The 20,206-nt window shown below is 37.6% G+C and overlaps 1 protein-coding gene across 6 annotated transcripts in view; it reads right to left on the bottom strand.

Moving 5' to 3' along the window:
• The window catches only part of sdk2b (sidekick cell adhesion molecule 2b), a 295,948-nt gene that overhangs the window by 76,817 nt on the left and 198,925 nt on the right, over positions 1-20,206 (bottom strand). For all 6 annotated transcript variants that reach the window (XM_079851451.1, XM_079851455.1, XM_079851453.1 and 3 more), the window contains exon 2: positions 11,844-12,003. In XM_079851451.1, the coding sequence (XP_079707577.1) occupies positions 11,844-12,003 (160 nt within the window). The remainder of the gene's footprint in view (positions 1-11,843; positions 12,004-20,206) is intronic.

Below are 20,206 nucleotides of genomic sequence, written 5' to 3' on the forward strand. Positions count from 1 at the left end.
AAATAGAAATCTTTTGTAACATTATAAATGTCGTTACCATCATTTTTGATCAATATAATAAAATATAATAAAATAATGCATACTTAAAACCTCATACCTGTTAAGAACAGTGCAGAGATCAGAGATGAAATAGGCTGAATAAAAACCTAGAATGAGGATTTATTTCTTCCAAACTTGATGTACTGAGTGTGCAATGACTTGTGGGTAAATTTCCCTCTGCACTCTCTGTAAGTTATGATCCCTGATGTCCTCATGTTCCCTAAAACTTAGAATCTCACTTTAAATGGCCAAACACCCTGTAAAGTCCACTTGGGCACCATCACCGAATTGGACGCACCCGTATTCTGACAGATGGTGCTGTGGCTCTGAATTTAACCTTGCAGAGTTTCGTGAAGAATAAAGCAGCATATATTCAGGGTGACTTCCTCTCTATCTTCCTCTCGCCCGTTCCTTCTTTCTCTAATGAATATAATTAACCTTTAAAGAGCTGTGAGCTTGTGCAGCAGGTTGAGAGAGTCAGTAGGGGCCGGGGCTTCAGACATTGATTGATTGATGTTCCAGCCAACAGAGCGCAATGTCAGGTCCCCTTTAATTAGCCTTCCGTTAATGGAGAAGAGAAAAGAGCGAGATAGAGTGAGAAAGCACAGGAGCAAAAAGTGTCAGACGAAGTTCAAACACCCCTGACTGAGACGGCTGACAAACAGACGCCCGTCTGTGCTGATGTTGCCTTGGCAAACCGTCGCTGTTGGATGAAGTGGTCGTCAGTCTCTCTGTGACTTTAACCTATTTGCAGGAGCAACTCAAATATGTCAAAGAAAAACTTTTCATTCAAAGAACTTGAGCATTGAACTACTTTGTTTCAATCGCATGACTCCTGCCCACGGAATGTTATTTATGTTCGCAAACATGTTTTTACAATCTGGATAATAATTGAAAACTATCAGTGGCCAGCATTTCTATAGGTCTCTAGAGATTATTAGACTGCCTTTATTGGATTAAATGCATTTCTATCAGGGCATCAACGATGTTGTAAGACCCTGGAGAGGTTAAAGAACTCGTCGGATATCCCTATGTAGTGAAATACTGAAAAGGCTTGAATGTGTACAAGAATAACTGAGGCTCAAATGCTTTATAAACCGTCAGCCTTACCACTTTCACTAATCATTAACAAAAATGTTGCATGAATCAGTCATTCTGTACAGTTATATTCGGTTTGGTTTCATTGTCACTGTCTCCTGTTAGCCTGTCTTACGCCTGCTAGTCTGTTGGGATTATTCAATCCTATAAGATTATCACAAATCACACTGTATTAAATCTAATAAACTTGGGTACGACATGTACTGTATGTAGACTGAATGATGATGACACCTATTGAACCGTAGGCTATGACGCAAGTTAGTATAGAAGAATAAAACGTAGTGGTAAACAAATAGAGCAAGATGAATCGCACTTTACCGATTGTGGTTTTAATGTGCGCTGAAAAATAAGGAGGAAGCGAAAGGAGAATATGGACGCGGTGATGGCTATAGGGATTTTTAAGTTTTAGCATCATGTTGCGTTGATCAATACGCTGTTTCATGTTGCATTTGTATTGGCTAGTCAGTAGACTGAGGTCGTAGCAGCAAACACACTGTGAGATGATCATGCTAAATTTCTGACAACGTCAGGTTATTATCATTGCTTTGGTCGCAAGACAGTGACAACGGCCGTCTCTGACTGTACGACTGAACAAGAATTGGTCTTCTTTCGTCTGGGACAGCCCAAAATCATACAATGTGTACCAGGCATTAATTATCTTGTTAGTTTTCCTTCCTGCCACTAGTTTGTCTCCATGATTATTCATTAATTAGAAAAACAACTGGCACTGGTAAAAAACTATGATTCTGCAAATAAATCTCGACCATACGAACAAACAAATCATGTCAGAAGAACTTTTTAGTGAGTTCTTACCACTTCCATGACACTTTAAATGATGTCAATCTCCATACGCTCTCAAAATAATTAAATAGTTGTATAAATATATGCATTTTCTTTAAAGCAATAGTTTCACATTCATCCACGGCCTATTGAGAAAGTGGATACTGTCGCACTCTTATAATTCTGTATTCAGCGCAACCAAATTCTGTCCAAATTGAGCTGTTGAATTTTAAAACCCATTCTCAATTCAGTTCTGAATTGCACACAACCCTGGCATGAACGGCATACTTATGAACATATTCAACAATGTCTGTAAGGTCAGATTGCAACAATTCCATCGGGAGGTAACTGGAAACCAGATTATGGATGCACTCATGCATACACAGATACACCACCAGACACGCACACACACAGTTACACTAAAAGAATGCTGGTTGGAAGTCTCATATTTCAGGTGCGGAAAAGAAACCATTAGCATTGTCTGGACTGAAAGCCCTTCTCAATAAGTGTGTCGGTATCCGGTCGCAGACATCCAGAAAGCGTCACAACAGAACACGCTAATGTTTGCATGAAAAAAGAAAACAACAGAACGCTTTTTCTGCTCCAGTGCTGTCTTTGACATTGCGTGGTTTCAGGCAAAAATAAAGAATGAAAGGAAGAAAGCAGATCTTTTTTGTACAGGCCTACGCTGCAGGTGATTCAATTTGCTGGGAGCGAAACGCAACATCGGCTCGGAATGCAGGCGCTGTTACAGGAAACACTGATAACATCTGCTGCCTATAGAATAATCAGTGCATATGGTTGATGAATGACACAGCCTTTCAGTAACCAAACAACAGCGGTACTTGCTGTTTTGGGGACACTAATGGCGGGTATGTTGAAATAAGAAGAGGTTGTTTGCTTATATAAGACGTACTAGTGAAGGTCTGTTTATTTCGGTACTGGAGAAACACTGTACACAGTTTATCTGACTAGGAGTCGATGACTTCAACGCAATTGATTTTAAACAAATCAGTGACGTGATGTGTGAAATTATGAGAATTTAGATTACAAGTTAACAGATTCAATCCTATCTTGTGCCTGCTACAGACTGTGTGATTTCAGCAATCCTATAAGATCATCACAAATCACACTTGGATCTAATAAACTTGGGTACTACATGTACTGTATGTAGACTGTACGATAGAAGTATAAAATGTCATCAGTATGCGGTATGGTAAACAAATAGAGCAAGATGAATAGCATTTTAGCAGGTTTGGTTTTTAATGTGCACTGAAAAAAAGAGGAGGAAGCGAAAGAGGAGAATATGGACGTGGTCATGGCTAGGGAATTTAAGTTTTAGCGCCATGTTGCGTTGATAAATACGCTGTTTCATGTTGCATTTGCATTGGCTAGTCAGTAGACTGAGGTCGTAGCAGCAAACACACTGTGAGATGATCATGCTTAATTTCTGAAACTGTCAGGTTATTATCACAGCTATCTTTGGTCACAAGACTCACTGTCGTCAACGGCCGTCTTTGACTGTATGACCCAGAACCTCCGCCACGATTGGTCTTCTTTCGTCTGGGACAGCCCAAAATCATACAAAGTGTACCAGGCATAAATATGGTCATATAGTGACAATATACGTTTTTGCAAGGGGAGTAACCAAAAAAAAAAATCCAACATTGGATCTAATTGGCTTTCATTGAATGGATGAAAAACAAAAAACAATGTTTTTTGGGGGAACTATTCATTTAATGCCTTTAAAAATGGCTCTTTTAATGTAATTAGATCGGCATCGGCCATTCATAGTGTTGACATAACAGTTATTGGTATCAGCTTCAAATTTCCTAATCAATGTACCATGTCTTTTGAGAAGTGAAAAGAAAACTGTGACTACAGAACTGTGATAAAAACTGAACTGTAAGAAATTTCAACCTATTTTAAAGGATATTAAAAGATCTTTTACAGAATTTCTGTGAGAACCCTCAGTGGTAACTTGTCTCTGCCATCCTCTAGACAAGGCAAATTATTGCACTGAACTCTAGTTAATTTGTGCAGATCCAGCGTGAAATTGTCCCTGTTAATGTGAAAATATGGTCTGAGAGTCAGCCGTGAGAGGAACTTTGCTGAGATTTTAACACAAGAAACGAAAACCATAGAGTGAAACCTGGAGACCAAACCAAACCAAAGGATAATAGAACAAAAAGTAAAGAGAATAGGCCTTAAAACCCTAACCCTAAATATTTATCTGGTGATAAGTGAAAGGGCTAGGTTATATCAACACTATCTCACGACTAATTCGTACGAATTCGTACATTGATAAAAAGTTGGCTAATTCGTACGAATTCGTACGACCTCACTCGTACGAATTTGTACGATTTGTCTAAACCCACGTGATGGGTAGGTTTAGGGGCGGGGTCAGGGGCGGGGTCAGGGGTATGAATTCATACGAATTGGGCAATTCGTAAAATATGTACGATTTTGCAAAAATCGTACTAATTCGTACGAGTGAGGTCGTATGAATTCGTATGAATTAGCCACCTCGTAGAATTTGTACGTTTTCCCGTGAGATCAGGTTGGTTGTATTGTTATGATCCAAGGTCTTCAGAAATAACAGTTAAATAAATTGATACAATATTTATTTTCTCCCTACAATGAAAATGATGCTCTTCTGTGCATATTCAAATGCTGTCCTTGTATCATGATTTGAGTGGCAGGAATTATTGAAGAGGGAAGACTCCTATATTTGGATTTATTCTTCACAATATCATTTGGGCAGAATTTTGTGTTCCATAGAAAAACAAGAAATCAAAACAATGTAATATCCAACATTGAAATAACAGGTTGACTCAATTACTTAATGTAGTCGCTAAGATGTTTTATGTCTCATGATCACCAAGGCAGAATTTACTTGATCGACAGTAATGTGAAATATTATTACAATTTAAAATAACAGTTTTCTATATTTTCAAATGAACATTCAGAAATCATTCTAATTATGCTGATTTGCTGTTCATTTCTTATTATTATCAATGTTGAAAATGGACGTGCTGCTTAGTTTTGCGATAGTTTTGATGAATGGAGTTCAAAAGAACAGCATTTAAGTCTTTTGTAACATTATAAATGTTTTTACTGTCATGTTCTATCAATTTGAATGTATCCTTTCTTAATAAAAGTATAATTTCTTTCACAAAAAACAATAATCTTATTTACTCCCCCATTTTTGACTAGTAGTCCACTGAACATAATTGGGTGAATTATAAAAATATATAGATCATTGAGTGTCATTGATTATCAACAATTAATTAAACAAAAATTAGACACAACAAAAGGTCAGGATGCTCAAAGAAAACAGCTTTTTCAGGAGAGTCAATCTTCTGTCCAAATTACCTATTCAATTGTCTCTGCATTTTAAGCTGGGGTAGGAGCAATTATTAAAAAAAAAATGACACAATCACATTTAAATTCTGCATTTAATCCCGTAAAGCTCTTGGTAGTGTTGAACATGCCTGAGCTCATTGGATGCCCAGGCAGGCTGATGTCATTAGCGCCACACTAGCAGAGTCAGCTGAGCTGGCATTAGAGAACAACACTACTGCCAGACAACAATTGATTGAGCTCATTTGGGAAAGTCGTCTTTGTGTACGAGAGAAACACACACACACACACACACACACACACACACACACACACACACACACACACGCACGCACGCACGCACTCGCACACTTATGTGTCAGGGGGCTTGGAAAGGAAAGGTCATTGTGAGAGCTGGGATGCTTTTAAATGACGATTCATCACTCTCTCTCTTTGCATAGAAGAACATTCATGGCCAAATTACCATTCGGCTTTGCTGACCCACCTGCTTTCACATGCCTCCACATGTCATAGAGAAGGACACCAATGACACAGGAGACATCCCACACAACACAAGTGTTTATAAACATCTGACAACTGGGATTCAATCAGATTTCTTTATGCATTACAGTTCCAAGTCTTCGTTCTGATCAATGTTACTGACCTTAAATGATCTCCTTGACCGCTAGATGGGTTTGATTTCACAATCTGGTGTTCTAACCAGACATAATGAGAAGAGACACTACATTCTGTGAACTATATATATATATATATATATATATATATATATACACTCACCTAAAGGATTATTAGGAACACCATACTAATACTGTGTTTGACCCCCTTTCGCCTTCAGAACTGCCTTAATTCTACATGGCATTGATTCAACAAGGTGCTGAAAGCATTCTTTAGAAATGTTGGCCCATATTGATAGGATAGCATCTTGCAGTTGATGGAGATTTGTGGGATGCACATCCAGGGCACGAAGCTCCCGTTCCACCACATCCCAAAGATGCTCTATTGGGTTGAGATCTGGTGACTGTGGGGGCCATTTTAGTACAGTGAACTCATTGTCATGTTCAAGAAACCAATTTGAAATGATTCGAGCTTTGTGACGGTGCATTATCCTGCTGAAAGTAGCCATCAGAGGATGGGTACATGGTGGTCATAAAGGGATGGACATGGTCAGAAACAATGCTCAGGTAGGCCGTGGCATTTAAACGATGCCCAATTGGCACTAAGGGGCCTAAAGTGTGCCAAGAAAACATCCCCCACACCATTACACCACCACCACCAGCCTGCACAGTGGTAACAAGGCATGATGGATCCATGTTCTCATTCTGTTTACGCCAAATTCTGACTCTACCATCTGAATGTCTCAACAGAAATCGAGACTCATCAGACCAGGCAACATTTTTCCAGTCTTCAACTGTCCAATTTTGGTGAGCTCATGCAAATTGTAGCCTCTTTTTCCTATTTGTAGTGGAGATGAGTGTTACCCGGTGGGGTCTTCTACTGTTGTAGCCCATCCGCCTCAAGGTTGTGCGTGTTGTGGCTTCACAAATGCTTTGCTGCATACCTCGGTTGTAACGAGTGTTTATTTCAGTCAAAGTTGCTCTTCTATTAGCTTGAATCAGTCGGCCCATTCTCCTCTGACCTCTAGCATCAACAAGGCATTTTCGCCCACAGGACTGCCGCATACTGGATGTTTTTCCCTTTTCACACCATTCTTTGTAAACCCTAGAAATGGTTGTGCGTGAAAATCCCAGTAACTGAGCAGATTGTGAAATACTCAGACCGGCCCGTCTGGCACCAACAACCATGCCACGCTCAAAATTCACCTTAAATCACCTTTCTTTCCCATTCTGACATTCAGTTTGGAGTTCAGGAGATTGTCTTGACCAGGACCACACCCCTAAATGCATTGAAGCAACTGCCATGTGATTGGTTGATTAGATAATTGCATTAATGAGAAATTGAACAGGTGTTCCTAATAATCCTTTAGGTGAGTGTATATATATATATATATACACTCTTTTTCTGCAGAGGCGCCGCAATAGGGCAGGCAAGCCAGGCAATTGCCTGGGGCCCCACATTTTAAGGGGGCCCCCCGAGGGCTGATCATTCAAATAATCAGGAATGTTAATATAAAGCCGCAGCGACAGCTCTGCATCCCCCTTAATGGGGCCCCTTTCTCGTTACGCTGGTTATGCTTTTACCGTCTCGCCTCAGCCGCCTTTTTCAAACCGGAGCAGCGATTCGCGGGTATGTAGAAAATCCATGATTCGATTTGTTAAACACGAAGAGGACTTATCCGTCTGGCAGGGCACTGCATGAGGCGGCAACGCGATTACTTGCATTTTGCTATAAACAGTGGAAATGACTAAAAAAATACTATATTTTTGTCCATACAGAAAAGAATGATGCATCAGTCGCAACTACTTTTACTTGTGTAAACTCACAATAACAAGTAAACGTTGCGCTTTCGTAAAATAAAATAAACAATCAGGGCGCGCTTTCGTGGTCTCCGTGAACTGGAGCGTGTCTCAAAAATAAACAGAAACACGGCGTAGGGTATACTAGCCTCACATACATGATATAGCCTATGCTTGATATGTCCACTTTTAAACGAAAAAATTTGAATGGAAACTAAGCAATTATCATCTGATTATGTAATCCGTATGGTATGAAAGATGAATTTCTTTCTAAAGGCACATGCACTTTACAGCAGAAATGAATGAAGATATGTTTGCAGCACGCTGAAAATAACAGCAACATTTTGTCACATTTAGCTTCAAACAATGTTTAAAAAACTGGTATGAATTTTTGGTATGTCACTTTTTAGCACATTTACAACAATATTTGTCAACTTAGAGATATTTTAAATAGTTAAATCTAAATATTAAATGTTACACCTAAATGTTAAATTTAAATGCTGAATCTAAATCTAAATGTTAAATCTAAATGTTAAATCTGAATCTAAATCTAAATGTTACGAGTGAAACTAAATATTTAACTAATATGCAAATTTAAAATGCCGGTAACTGGAAGTGCCAAAATAAAAGCTCGAGGAGGTCGAAATCACTAATTTAGAATAAATTAAAATGCCTCGTTATGTAAGACATATTTAGCCTGCTTTTGCGGCGAGATTTATGCATGCGCTTGGGCGCAGCATGTATTCCTCCATTCACCCAGTATTTAGCAGAAATTAATATAAACGTGCTATTAGTGTTAGTAGAAAAAAATACTAATAGCTTTAAAAAACAATTTAATTATTAACTAAAAAAATAAATAAGATTAAATTAAGATGTTAACTATATATTTCTATTTAGCATTGTTCCACCACGTAATTTAAATTACTGTTTTAAGGTGACAATCTGTTACACGTTAGAAGATTTACTGTATCTTGAAGATTGTTGAATTGCATCTTCTGTTATAAAGATGAAGATGGACCTTTCGTTAATTAAAATTTTTTTAATTTTTTAATTAATTAAAAAACACGTAAAAATTAAACAAATGCTCTTTTAGATGTTTTGTGTAGATGTATTAAGATGTATTAACAAAACAAATCTATTCTAAAGTGTATATATTATATATTACCACAGTAGCCTGATGATACATCTCACTGTCCTTTAGGCATGGCCATCTCGACTAGCCTACCGCACACGCACGCACGTAGTGTATAAAACATATATAAAATACATATATATTAAAAAAAGGGCCTCATTGATTAATTTTGCCTGGGGCCCCCACACAGTGTTGGTTCGCCTCTGTTTTTCTGTTTATGTATTTTTATCTAAGCATACAAATACACATAGCCATACAATTATAGGATATTTTGAGATTGACCATGTTCACACACACTTTCAAAATTCTGCTCCACACTGTTATATTCTGGATATACAGCTTGCTATTTATTTATTTTCTTGTATATAATTAATTAATTTAAGCAATTCTGCTCAGTAATTTAGTCAAATAATTAAATCACGTAACCGTCCAGATTGAAATTAAATAGAAAATGGCCACAAGAGTTTATTTTAATTATTCATATACTGATTTATTTTCATTTATCTTCATGTTTCGTTTTGCTTTAAAAATGTGTTTTGATTTTTCACGACTGTGTCTCAAAGCAAAGCACAGCTTATTACTTTGTCTGGACACATGTAGATCATGGTTTTGCATATGTCTTACAGGCATAATTCAAAACCTATGACTTTCTTTCTTTTATGGAACACAAAAGAATATATTTTCAAGAAAATTGCGGTCCAAACAACATGGATACCTATTGACTTTCATTGTATGAATAAAAAAAAAAAAAAAGTAGAGCTTTATTTAAAATACCTTCTTTTATGTTCCACAGAAGAAAGAAAGTCATACAGGTTTGGAACAACATGAGGGCGAGTAAATGATGACAGAATTTTCATTTTTATATAATAAACATAGCCATTGTTAGAAAGAGCTCGACTGTAACTGGATTTTAGTGATAATAAGGTAAGAGTGAGAAGAGATTGTGTTGATGGGAAGCCTAAGAACAGCACAGTGACCAACATGACATCGTCCTGTCCCTCAGTTTAATCAGCCGGTTTTATCTTTTTAATTAAAACTCCATTCACCACAGCTCCAGAGTTTATATTCAGAGGATAGTTAATTAAAAAAAGTCTGAATTGGATGACCGGAGCACATTTGGTGGCAGATACAATCGTCTTTAGAAGTGGATTCCTACGCTTCAACACTGAATAATTGTTTCTTTGAATCCTCACCTTACAAAGTAAAGATGGAACAATTTATGTGCCATCACATTCCTGCTGTTCTAATCACAGTTCATTGTTTCACTATTATAAGGATTACAATCACTATTAAAAGGATTATAACCTAAGAAAACTAAAATAATCATATTGGTTACTTTCATGGATATGGAGAGATTTTCTTACTTTTTTAACGACTCAGGAAAATATAGTTTCAAAATAGCCTAATAAAAAAAAAAAAAATCTGTTCTATCTGCTGAACACACACAAAAAAGATATATTGAAGATTATGGGTAACCAAACAGTTAATGGACCCCGTTGACTTCCATAGTGTGAAAAAAAAGAGAAAAAACTATGGAAGACAATGGCGTCCATCAACTGACATTCTTCAAAATATCTTCTTTTGTGTTCAGCAGAAGAAAGTAATTTATACAGGGTATTAAGTATTTTAATAACTTGAGGGTGAGTAAATGAAGACAGAATTTTCATTTTTGGGTGAACTATCCCTTTAAAGCAGGACTTCTCAACTCTGGCCCTCGAGGTCCACTTTCCTGCAGAGTTTGGCTCCCATCTTGATCAAACTCACCTGTCTGTAACTATATAGTAATCTTGAAGACCCTGATTAACTTGTTCAGATGTGTTTGATTAGGGTTGGAGCAAAATGTGCAGGAAAGTTGACCATGAGGGCCAGAGATGAAAACACCTGACTTAAAGGGAAAGTTCACCTAAAAATGAAATTTCTGCCATCATTTACTCACGCTCATCTCGTTCCAAACCAGTATGATTTTGTCGATAATGAAAGTCAATTGTTTTGGTCTATATAAGTCAATGGGGTCCAAAACAACACTCCTGCTGACTCCACTGACTGTCATTGTATACAACACCTCAACAAAAAAATGAGGGCGAAAACCTTATTTTCTTTCTACTTTATTCTCAACAGGAATCCATTAGTACAAAAGTTGACTTCACATGGGTATTTTATAAATCATATTTCTCTTAGTATTACTACAACTGCATATCTGAAGGGTTTGAAACTCAATAAGGCCAGAGACCAGAAAGCATCAAAAGCAAACTTTGAAGTTACGTTAAGAAATGTTAGTAAAAAAAAAAAAACATTGATCTTTTTCAGTATATAAAAAAAGAACATAAATGACTAAAATAAATATAAAAACATCTACATCTACACAGTTATCCTGTTCTACATAGTGCCAAATAAATGCTATACTTACCTAAAATTTTTAATTATGTTATCATTTACTCACTCTCATGTCATTCCAATTCATGTATAACTTTGTCCATATAGTGAAAGTCAAAGTTTTTTGTCTAAGTATGTCTAAGTCAATGGGGTCCAAAGCAATACTGGACACCTCTGACTTTCATAGTATCAACAAAACAAAGAATTTTTTGTGTGTTTTGTAGAAGGAACATTTAGACATTTGGAGTGATATGAGGCTGAACTGTCCCTTTAAGTAAAATGAAACCCAAGTTATTCTAAGTTTTCTAAGTCCAGAAAACATCAAATGCAAACTTTGAAGTTACTCACAGTTTAAAACTCTCAGATCAATAAAAAAATAAGTTAAAAAAATGACTAAAACAAACATATAAACAACACATACCATATAATGAAATAAGAGAGAAAAATAAAAGATATTTAGAAATAAAATAACATTATTTGAGGCAAGGGAAATTAAGTGGCCAGACCAGCCGCTAAATAGAATCAATGTATTTTTCAAATTAAGGTTAATGCAGTTCTATTGTAGACAGTTTTTAATACATCACAACAAACTGCTGCAATGCAGATAATTTATATTTAAAACATTCATGAAAACAAACACTGACCTGTACTCCAGCGAGAAGCGCGTGATCTCTGTGTCGTTGTGGATCCATTTAAATTCCAAAGGCCAGCTCCCTTCGGCCATACAGGTCAGAACCAACCGGTTCCTCTCCAGGTGCAACTGACTCGGTACCGGCTCTGTTTTAAAGTATGGAGGAACGTCATCTGCAGGCAGACACAAAGGAAAAGAGAGAGAATGTGAGGAAGAAAGAATCGCTTCTGAGGGAAAACACTGTTTGACCCGCCACAGGTAAACATGACCAGCTAATGCTCACAGACCCTTGCTGTATCGGGCCCTCAGCCTGCTGCTGATATTTGCACATGGAATTTCAAACACGGCCTGTTTTCTTGTGTGCCCTTCAGCCAACCTGAAGCACTCCGAGGATGCATATACATCGTTCTGTATTGAGAAGTAGAGTAAAATAAATGGAAGAAGATGATCAAGTAATATATACATTTTGAAAATCCACCCACTCCTTTTTTATATTCCCCATAAATCATAAACAGTGTCCCAAAACGAGTCGTTCGAATTTTCTATACATTGTGATGGCACAATATAACAGGGCCCCGCCCACGACTGGTGTTGGAATCTGGGAGAAAAAAAAAGAAGATGCATCTGGTGCGTGTTTACAGAGAAAATAATGGAAAAGCAGCGCAGTGGATTGCAAAAACACATTCTGTGGAAATGGCCCCTCTGTTTCGGAGTATCGGAGGCACAAGCTGTAAAGGCACAGCCCTCTTCTGGAAAAGGGCGCAGGAAGCAGCAGCTCATTGGCATTTAACACACGTGAAAACAGAACTGCTTCCACCCAAAAAGGGGCATTTTGGGCATGGTATAATAAATTATATGTGGGGTATTTTGAGCTGAAACTTCACAGACATATTCTGGGGACACTTGTTTTGTAAAATTAGAGTTTGCATGAAACGTAAGCCCTATTGTGATATATATCTGAGTGGAACGTCTTCTAGAATGCGACAAAATATTGGACGGGACTTGATTTTAGTCTCGAGTAGCCAGACCTTCAGACTAACTGCAGAAGGTCTGGACTCCAGCTTTCATTGGCCAAGGACAGCACAAGAGGACTTCTGACCGACATGTAAATCAACCAGTCAGAGTTCGTTTTGTTCAGCGTCATGTTTAGGGACGTGAAAATGTAAAGTCGACATCCCTCCAATAACAGACCAGCTTGTAAAACTCTTGGTCGTATTTTAAAGAGTCTATGCCGTGAACTTCACATACTTTTGAAAATTCCGCATATAGTTGAACGTAATAAGCGCTCATCGTCATAGTTGTAAACACAACAGCTTTCTTCTTCCATGCTGGGGTTTGCCGTCACCACGGCTTTGACTTTAAAGTCCCCGTGAACCGGAAGTTGCAAACAACTTTTCTCCAGTGTTATGACGTATTTCCCAGTGAAACGGAATATTGAACAGAGGGCAGGGTTTTACTTAGCGCTCCTCCTCTCCATCTCTCGCTCATAGCAGACTAACGGTTTGAGGGGAGTGGTTAAGCGTTTTCAAACCAAGCCGTCAAACCTACGTCATCAGAAAAAGACGCCATTCCAGACCGGAAGTAACTTTTCAGATTTTGATTAAAGATTACCATGATAAAAAAAAAAATATATATATATTTACTTGCACGGATTAATTGTTCACCACAAGACTAGTAATATGCGCTAACAAAGTAAATAGGGTCAATTTTGATTTCATGGGGACTTTAAAACTACTGAAGTGTTTCAAATTTTGTGTGCCTTATGCATCAGACGTTCAGCCAACGGCCCGTTGCCGTGACGATTTCATCAGTCTTGAACAGAAGCATCCATTTGAATTCGAGTCATGTCTGTATGTGTAAGCTCATTTTGTATCACACGGCACAGTTGTGTCCAGTCATTTAAAGTGGGTCCAAGCACTCAATCTCATCTAAGAGTGCTCATTCATCTAATGGAAAGATGCCGGGAGCAGATGGAGCTGATATCCCATTCCCATAGGAGGAGGCATATCAGGAGAGCTACCTCAACAGATAGCCCGGTTACTTTCGACACACAGAGTCAGCGACTACAATTTCGATTTTGATCCTAATCATCGGTGTAAATATAGACCAAATTAATTGAACGGTTGGATAATACAATTATAAGATTGAATGATAATCAAGCATTAAAATTAAACTGTCAGAATGATCTATTAGGCGGACGGTTCGCAGTATCTCTCTGGTTTCACTAATCTAAAGAAGGAAGTTTTAGCTCCTCGATTGAGAACAAAAGCAAAGAAGAAATGGAATACACTGGCATTTTCCATATTTCTACTAAATGTTCTTCATGCACTGGTGATTAGATATGTATCCTGTTGAATTTGGGGTACACTGCAAAAATGGATACATACAAATAAATCTTATATAATATATGATTATATATTAAATGTTACAAGATTTATTAAATAAAATAATAGTAAAAAATAACAGAATAGTAAACATTATTTTATGAATGAATACATAATTTATAATAAATACTGCAAAATTTTATTTCATGGTGACTTTAAAGGGTTAGTTCACACAAAAATTTTAATTCTGTCATTAATTACTCACTCTCATGTCGTTCCAAACGCATAAGACCTCCGTTCATCTTCGGAACACAAATGAAGATATTTTTGATGAAATCTGAGAGCTTTCTGTCCCTCCATTGACAGCAACGTCATTGTAACTTTCAAGGCCCAGAAAGGTAGTAAAAACATCATTAAAATAGTCCATGTAACTACAGTGGTTCAACCTTAATATTATGAAGCGACGAGAATACTTTTTGTGCGCAAACACAAAAAAGTATTCTTGACGCTTCATAATATTAAGGTTGAACCACTGTAGTTACATGGACTATTTTTACTACCTTTCTGGGGCTTGAAAGTTGCAATGATGTTGCTGTCAATGGAGAGACAGAAAGCTCTCAGATTTCATCAAAAATATCTTAATTTGTGTTCCGAAGATGAACGAAAGTCTTACGGGTTTGGAACGACATGAGGGTGAGCAATTAATGACAGAATTTTCCTTTTTAGGTGAACTATCCCTTTAAAGTTTACTTTCTATGTTTTAGTTTTGTTGATTATGGTATCTGTCAAATAAATATCAACTGAAATGCATACTTTGGACCATGTAGTTTGGACCATTATTATATTGTCATAATCTAGCAAACTACACATTTCTGAATACATAAAACTTTTTAAAAAGGGAAAAAGTGCAGCTTTAACTTTTAAGTTCATACATTTAATAAATAAGCTGTGAGAACCATCATAAACTTCTTGTCTTCCGTAGCGCAATGCCAAATGGGCCAAATTAGTCCAAACATCGCACACAGATTAGCCAAAAAAACGCAGATACTTTGCAAATCCACTTGAAATATTCTGCCATCTGTGGAGCTTTGAGACAGGCCTTCTATTTCACACGTACTATGATTCTGGATGCATTAATCCTAATCTTGCATACTATTCATTGTGGATGGCATGCAAATTAGGATTCAGCCACTGTAAAGTATTAAATACAAGAGCGTTAGAGGAAGACACGGGCGAGAAAAGTGGAGTGGGCATTAATGTGATGCACGTTTGGGATATTCACAAAGTTTTATGAAAATGAGGTGGAAGGATCCGTGCAGAAGAGATCTGATTAGACGGGTGAGGCTAATTGTTCCGAAGCGTTTCGAACTGCACTTTTATCTCTGATAGCGAGATAAAGATGCAGACAGCGAGAAAGAGAGAGTGAGACCGAGAACGAGTGATACAGTTAAAACAGGCAGAAGACATTGATCATCGATGAGTATCAGGGCTCGCGTTTCTCCCTCTCATTAGAGAACAAATGATCTGGTCGACTAAAAGCTTTAATGATCCGTCAATGGAGCTAACAAACACCCTGATGGGCCCCCGAGGGGCAGAGCACAGCCGAGATGCAACGCTAAGATCACATACTCTCTATTACCGATGCAGTAAATGGCAGCAAAGAGGGCATTATGCCCTCCTGTAACCTTACATGAGCAGACCAGTAACAAGTGCTCTGGGAGCAAATTGTGTAAATTGTAAGGGGCTTATGAGACGCATATCTTAATTGACAGATACGAAAGAGTCAGTGGGCGCAAAGATGAAGTTTTAAGAGAGGCCTTTGAAAAAAAGTATCAAATTACCACTGCAAGTCTTCTGAGAAAAACTACCCTAATGGGCGCTGGCGTTAGATGTAGACAGTGAAAAGCTGTAAATTCTAGAGATTGTTTTAACAGCGCCTGTCGGAGGGGTTCGAGACAGGAGGTTGTACGCTCTCAGAAGATACGCTGCAATTATGGTCTCTTTGCTTCTGCAGTGCTTGTTATCGTGAGTGTGCAGAAGTACAACAGGGGTCAGACAGGGTTTCCCGAGGGGCATTGGTAGTTGTTTTGGAGACAGGTTGTCGAGAAGCCAAAAGGGGTCTGGTGGCTGGTGTCACAAAAGGCCCTGCACAAATGCAATGCAGTGAATTACACTTCTTAACTCATTAGTGAGTGTCTCACGCACACATATGCGCGTACACACTGCCCAGGGGTTAACATCCATAATTAAACACAGGCTATGTGGCTTCTATTAAAAGTACGGGCACCTTTGGTAATCCCTCTCTCTCTCTCATAATGAGTGATTAGCTTCGGACTCATTAAATGGAACCGAAGGTGTGATGTGTTTACAAAGGCAAACAAATATATACAGAAACACAAATTTGAATGCAATAAAGCAGGCCAAAATCTACTTTATTTAGCTTTTCTTGAGAAAAGAATCTAAAATTGTTCTTGGTCCAATTCTTTTCACTTTTTACTTTTGGATCTGAACCATGAGTACCACTGTAGCCGGGCAGGTGCTGCTCCAGGTTTACTGTGTTATTGAAGTATTTGTCCTGTGTTATGTCTGTTCATGACTGAAATAGCCAATTTTGAGATAGAATCATCGATATGTCCACTTAGCAGAACTCTACATTTTGTCTTTTCAGAAATATACCATCAAGCCTTGTCAACGGATAATAAACAACTTCAGTTTTATGTAATTAAATATTATTTAAATAAAAAATTTGAAAGGTGTAAAAAGTACACTGTAAAAATATATTGTAATTGTTATCACAAAATATTGTTTTCTTTTGTCGAATTAACTTTGATAATTTATGGGGTTCAGATAACATAATATTTAGAAATTCTGTTGATTAAACCAATCTCCTTCATGGTATAAACTCAATTTGTTTAATTCAATAAACTTAATTTTTTAAGCAACCAGGTTAAGTTAAACCAACAATATTTTTTACAGTGTAATAAAATAAAACATTTAAAATAGTATTCAAAATGTAAAATAAATAAATAAACAAACAAATAAATAAATAAATAAATCTTATAAAAATATAGAAATCAATAAAACAAATATTGTGTAAAATATTTACAGTTTTTTTTAGTTTAATTTGTGTCCTTCTCATCTTTATTATTTACACTATAAAGTTTGGGGTCAGTAAGTTTAAAATATATAAACTATATATACACTCACCTAAAGGATTATTAGGAACACCATACTAATACTGTGTTTGACCCCCTTTCGCCTTCAGAACTGCCTTAATTCTACATGGCATTGATTCAACAAGGTGCTGAAAGTATTCTTTAGAAATGTTGGCCCATATTGATAGGATAGCATCTTGCAGTTGATGGAGATTTGTGGGATGCACATCCAGGGCACGAAGCTCCCGTTCCACCACATCCCAAAGATGCTCTATTGGGTTGAGATCTGGTGACTGTGGGGGCCATTTTAGTACAGTGAACTCATTGTCATGTTCAAGAAACCAATTTGAAATGATTCGAGCTTTGTGACGGTGCATTATCCTGCTGGAAGTAGCCATCAGAGGATGGGTACATGGTGGTCATAAAGGGATGGACATGGTCAGAAACAATGCTCAGGTAGGCCGTGGCATTTAAACGATGCCCAATTGGCACTAAGGGGCCTAAAGTGTGCCTAGAAAACATCCCCCACACCATTACACCACCACCACCAGCCTGCACAGTGGTAACAAGGCATGATGGATCCATGTTCTCATTCTGTTTACGCCAAATTCTGACTCTACCATCTGAATGTCTCAACAGAAATCGAGACTCATCAGACCAGGCAACATTTTTCCAGTCTTCAACTGTCCAATTTTGGTGAGCTCGTGCAAATTGTAGCCTTTTTTCCTATTTGTAGTGTATATATATATAATTTTCTATTTATCAAAGAATCTGTCTATACATTGTTATCTATAATATATCAACAAATTATATAAAAAATTATTACGGCTTCCACAAAAGTATTAAGCAGCAAAACCCATTTCATCTGTGATAATAATAAGATGTTTCTTGATCACCAAATCATATTAGAATGATTTTTAAGGGATCATGTGACATGGAAAACCACTTCCACACCAACCAAACAAACTTGGGCCTGCTCCAAAAACTCAGAGCAGGGGTATTCTAGACAAAAATATGTACAAATCTTGCTCCCAGCGTCTCACTGGCATATCATTTTAATCACAGCATGGCCTATATAAGATTGCATCTGAAAAACCAGCCTCATGATTTCCACAGCACTCCTCCACAGAAAGATCCAGAGCAGGACAAGAGAATTCTTTTCAACCTGATGATGCGTTTCCTTCAGGATCCTCCCAGCCGCATGTCTTCTATTCACATGCATATGTATATTTCATATAGTCTGTGTAGCCTGAGGGCGAAGTGTCTATATAGACACAGAAACAGGGAATGACAGGTGGATGAAGTCAGCTGGACATCCAAACAAATACTGTACACTTAAAGCACTTAAAGACCAGAAAATCCTAGTTAGTAATATGATTAAAACATACCGAATACAAACTAGCAAACTGAACAATTACATTCAAGATTGTATATCTTTTTACAGACTCCATCTCTGACCCAGTTACCCAGACATCTTTAACCGCATGTCATCTGGAAAGAGTCACTGGTGGCTGAACCGCAGTTTGTCTTTATTTAGCCTGTGTCTGTGTGTGTGTGTGTGTGTGTGTGTGCGTGTGTGTGTGTGCGTGCGTGCGTGTGTGGCGCCATGAGAGCCTCTAACCTCTTCCCAGAGACACACTCAGTGCGAGGCCAACATTCACGCACGCACACCTAGAGCAGTTTTATTGCTCAAGGGTTGCTCTTTCATTGGCCAGACGACTTAATGGAGCTCTCCATTTTTTTAAAGTATTTTTTTAAGTATCAACTTTGTCTCAGATGTTTCTGCCCAAAATTCTGAAGCGGGAAACAGTAACAAATGAGAACATCCATGGAGAGTATACAGCTATAAAATGAATGTGGATAACAGATCATATAAATTGGTATTGGAGTTCATACTGAGACTTCAGAATTTCAATTGAAAACTATGGTACCAATCTGAGGAAAATGTGTGGCATTGTGAGATGTCTTAGTGAAGACACATGGGGAGAAACATCCGAAAAGCATGAAATTTAGGCAAAAACCTGTTTTTTTCTCTCTTTTTAATCTCCATCGTAAAATAAAAAAATAATTGAGATATGGAACTAATCTCATTTGTGATTTTTCCAACCCGATCTCACAGCAATTCGTACAAATTTTATGAGGTGGCTAATTCGTACAAATTCATACAAGTTGTCCAATTCATATGAATTGGTACGAATTACCTACCCCTAAACATACCCATCACTAGGGTTTAGAAATATCATACGAATTTGTACGAGTGAGGTCATACGAATTCGTACGAATTAGCCACCTTTTACTCAAATACGTATTCGTACGAATTGGTCGTGAGATAGCGTTGGATTTTTCACATATCGCTACACACAATGCAATCATTACACTATAGAGTAATTCAGACATGAAAATGCCTTCTCAATGAACTCCATTTCTAATGCCTTGCTAATCCCTTTCCTACAATGTACAAAGTCCCACAGCGACACCAACATTTGAAGTTCCAGTTGGAAGCAGCATCTCTCTTGCCTCCCCTGAGCCCATTGAGTTTTAACAGACCCCCTAAAGCAGTGATTCAACAGGTGGGTCGCAGAGTGTGTCTTGCTTTACAGTTCCACTATGAATAAGAATTTCATTATTTTATGTTAATCAAAATTTTTATTTGTGAAAAAGTACTTTTTGCAAGACCTTATGGGCTTAAAATGTAATTATACTTCAATGTCATGCCATTATTTAAACAGATGACTAAACAAACAAAAACGTGTGGGTTTGCGTCCATTCAACTGGATAATCTCTAGAGTACAATATTACATTTCATAGTATGAAGTGCATGTCTACTGAGTGAAGATTCACCCCAATGCCTGAGGAAATGCAGATGAGTAAGGGGCTGATCACAAAGGACGCATTCT

Source organism: Squalius cephalus (genome assembly GCF_949319135.1).
Source record: "Squalius cephalus genome assembly, chromosome: 19".
Taxonomy (NCBI): Eukaryota; Metazoa; Chordata; class Actinopteri; order Cypriniformes; family Leuciscidae; genus Squalius; species Squalius cephalus.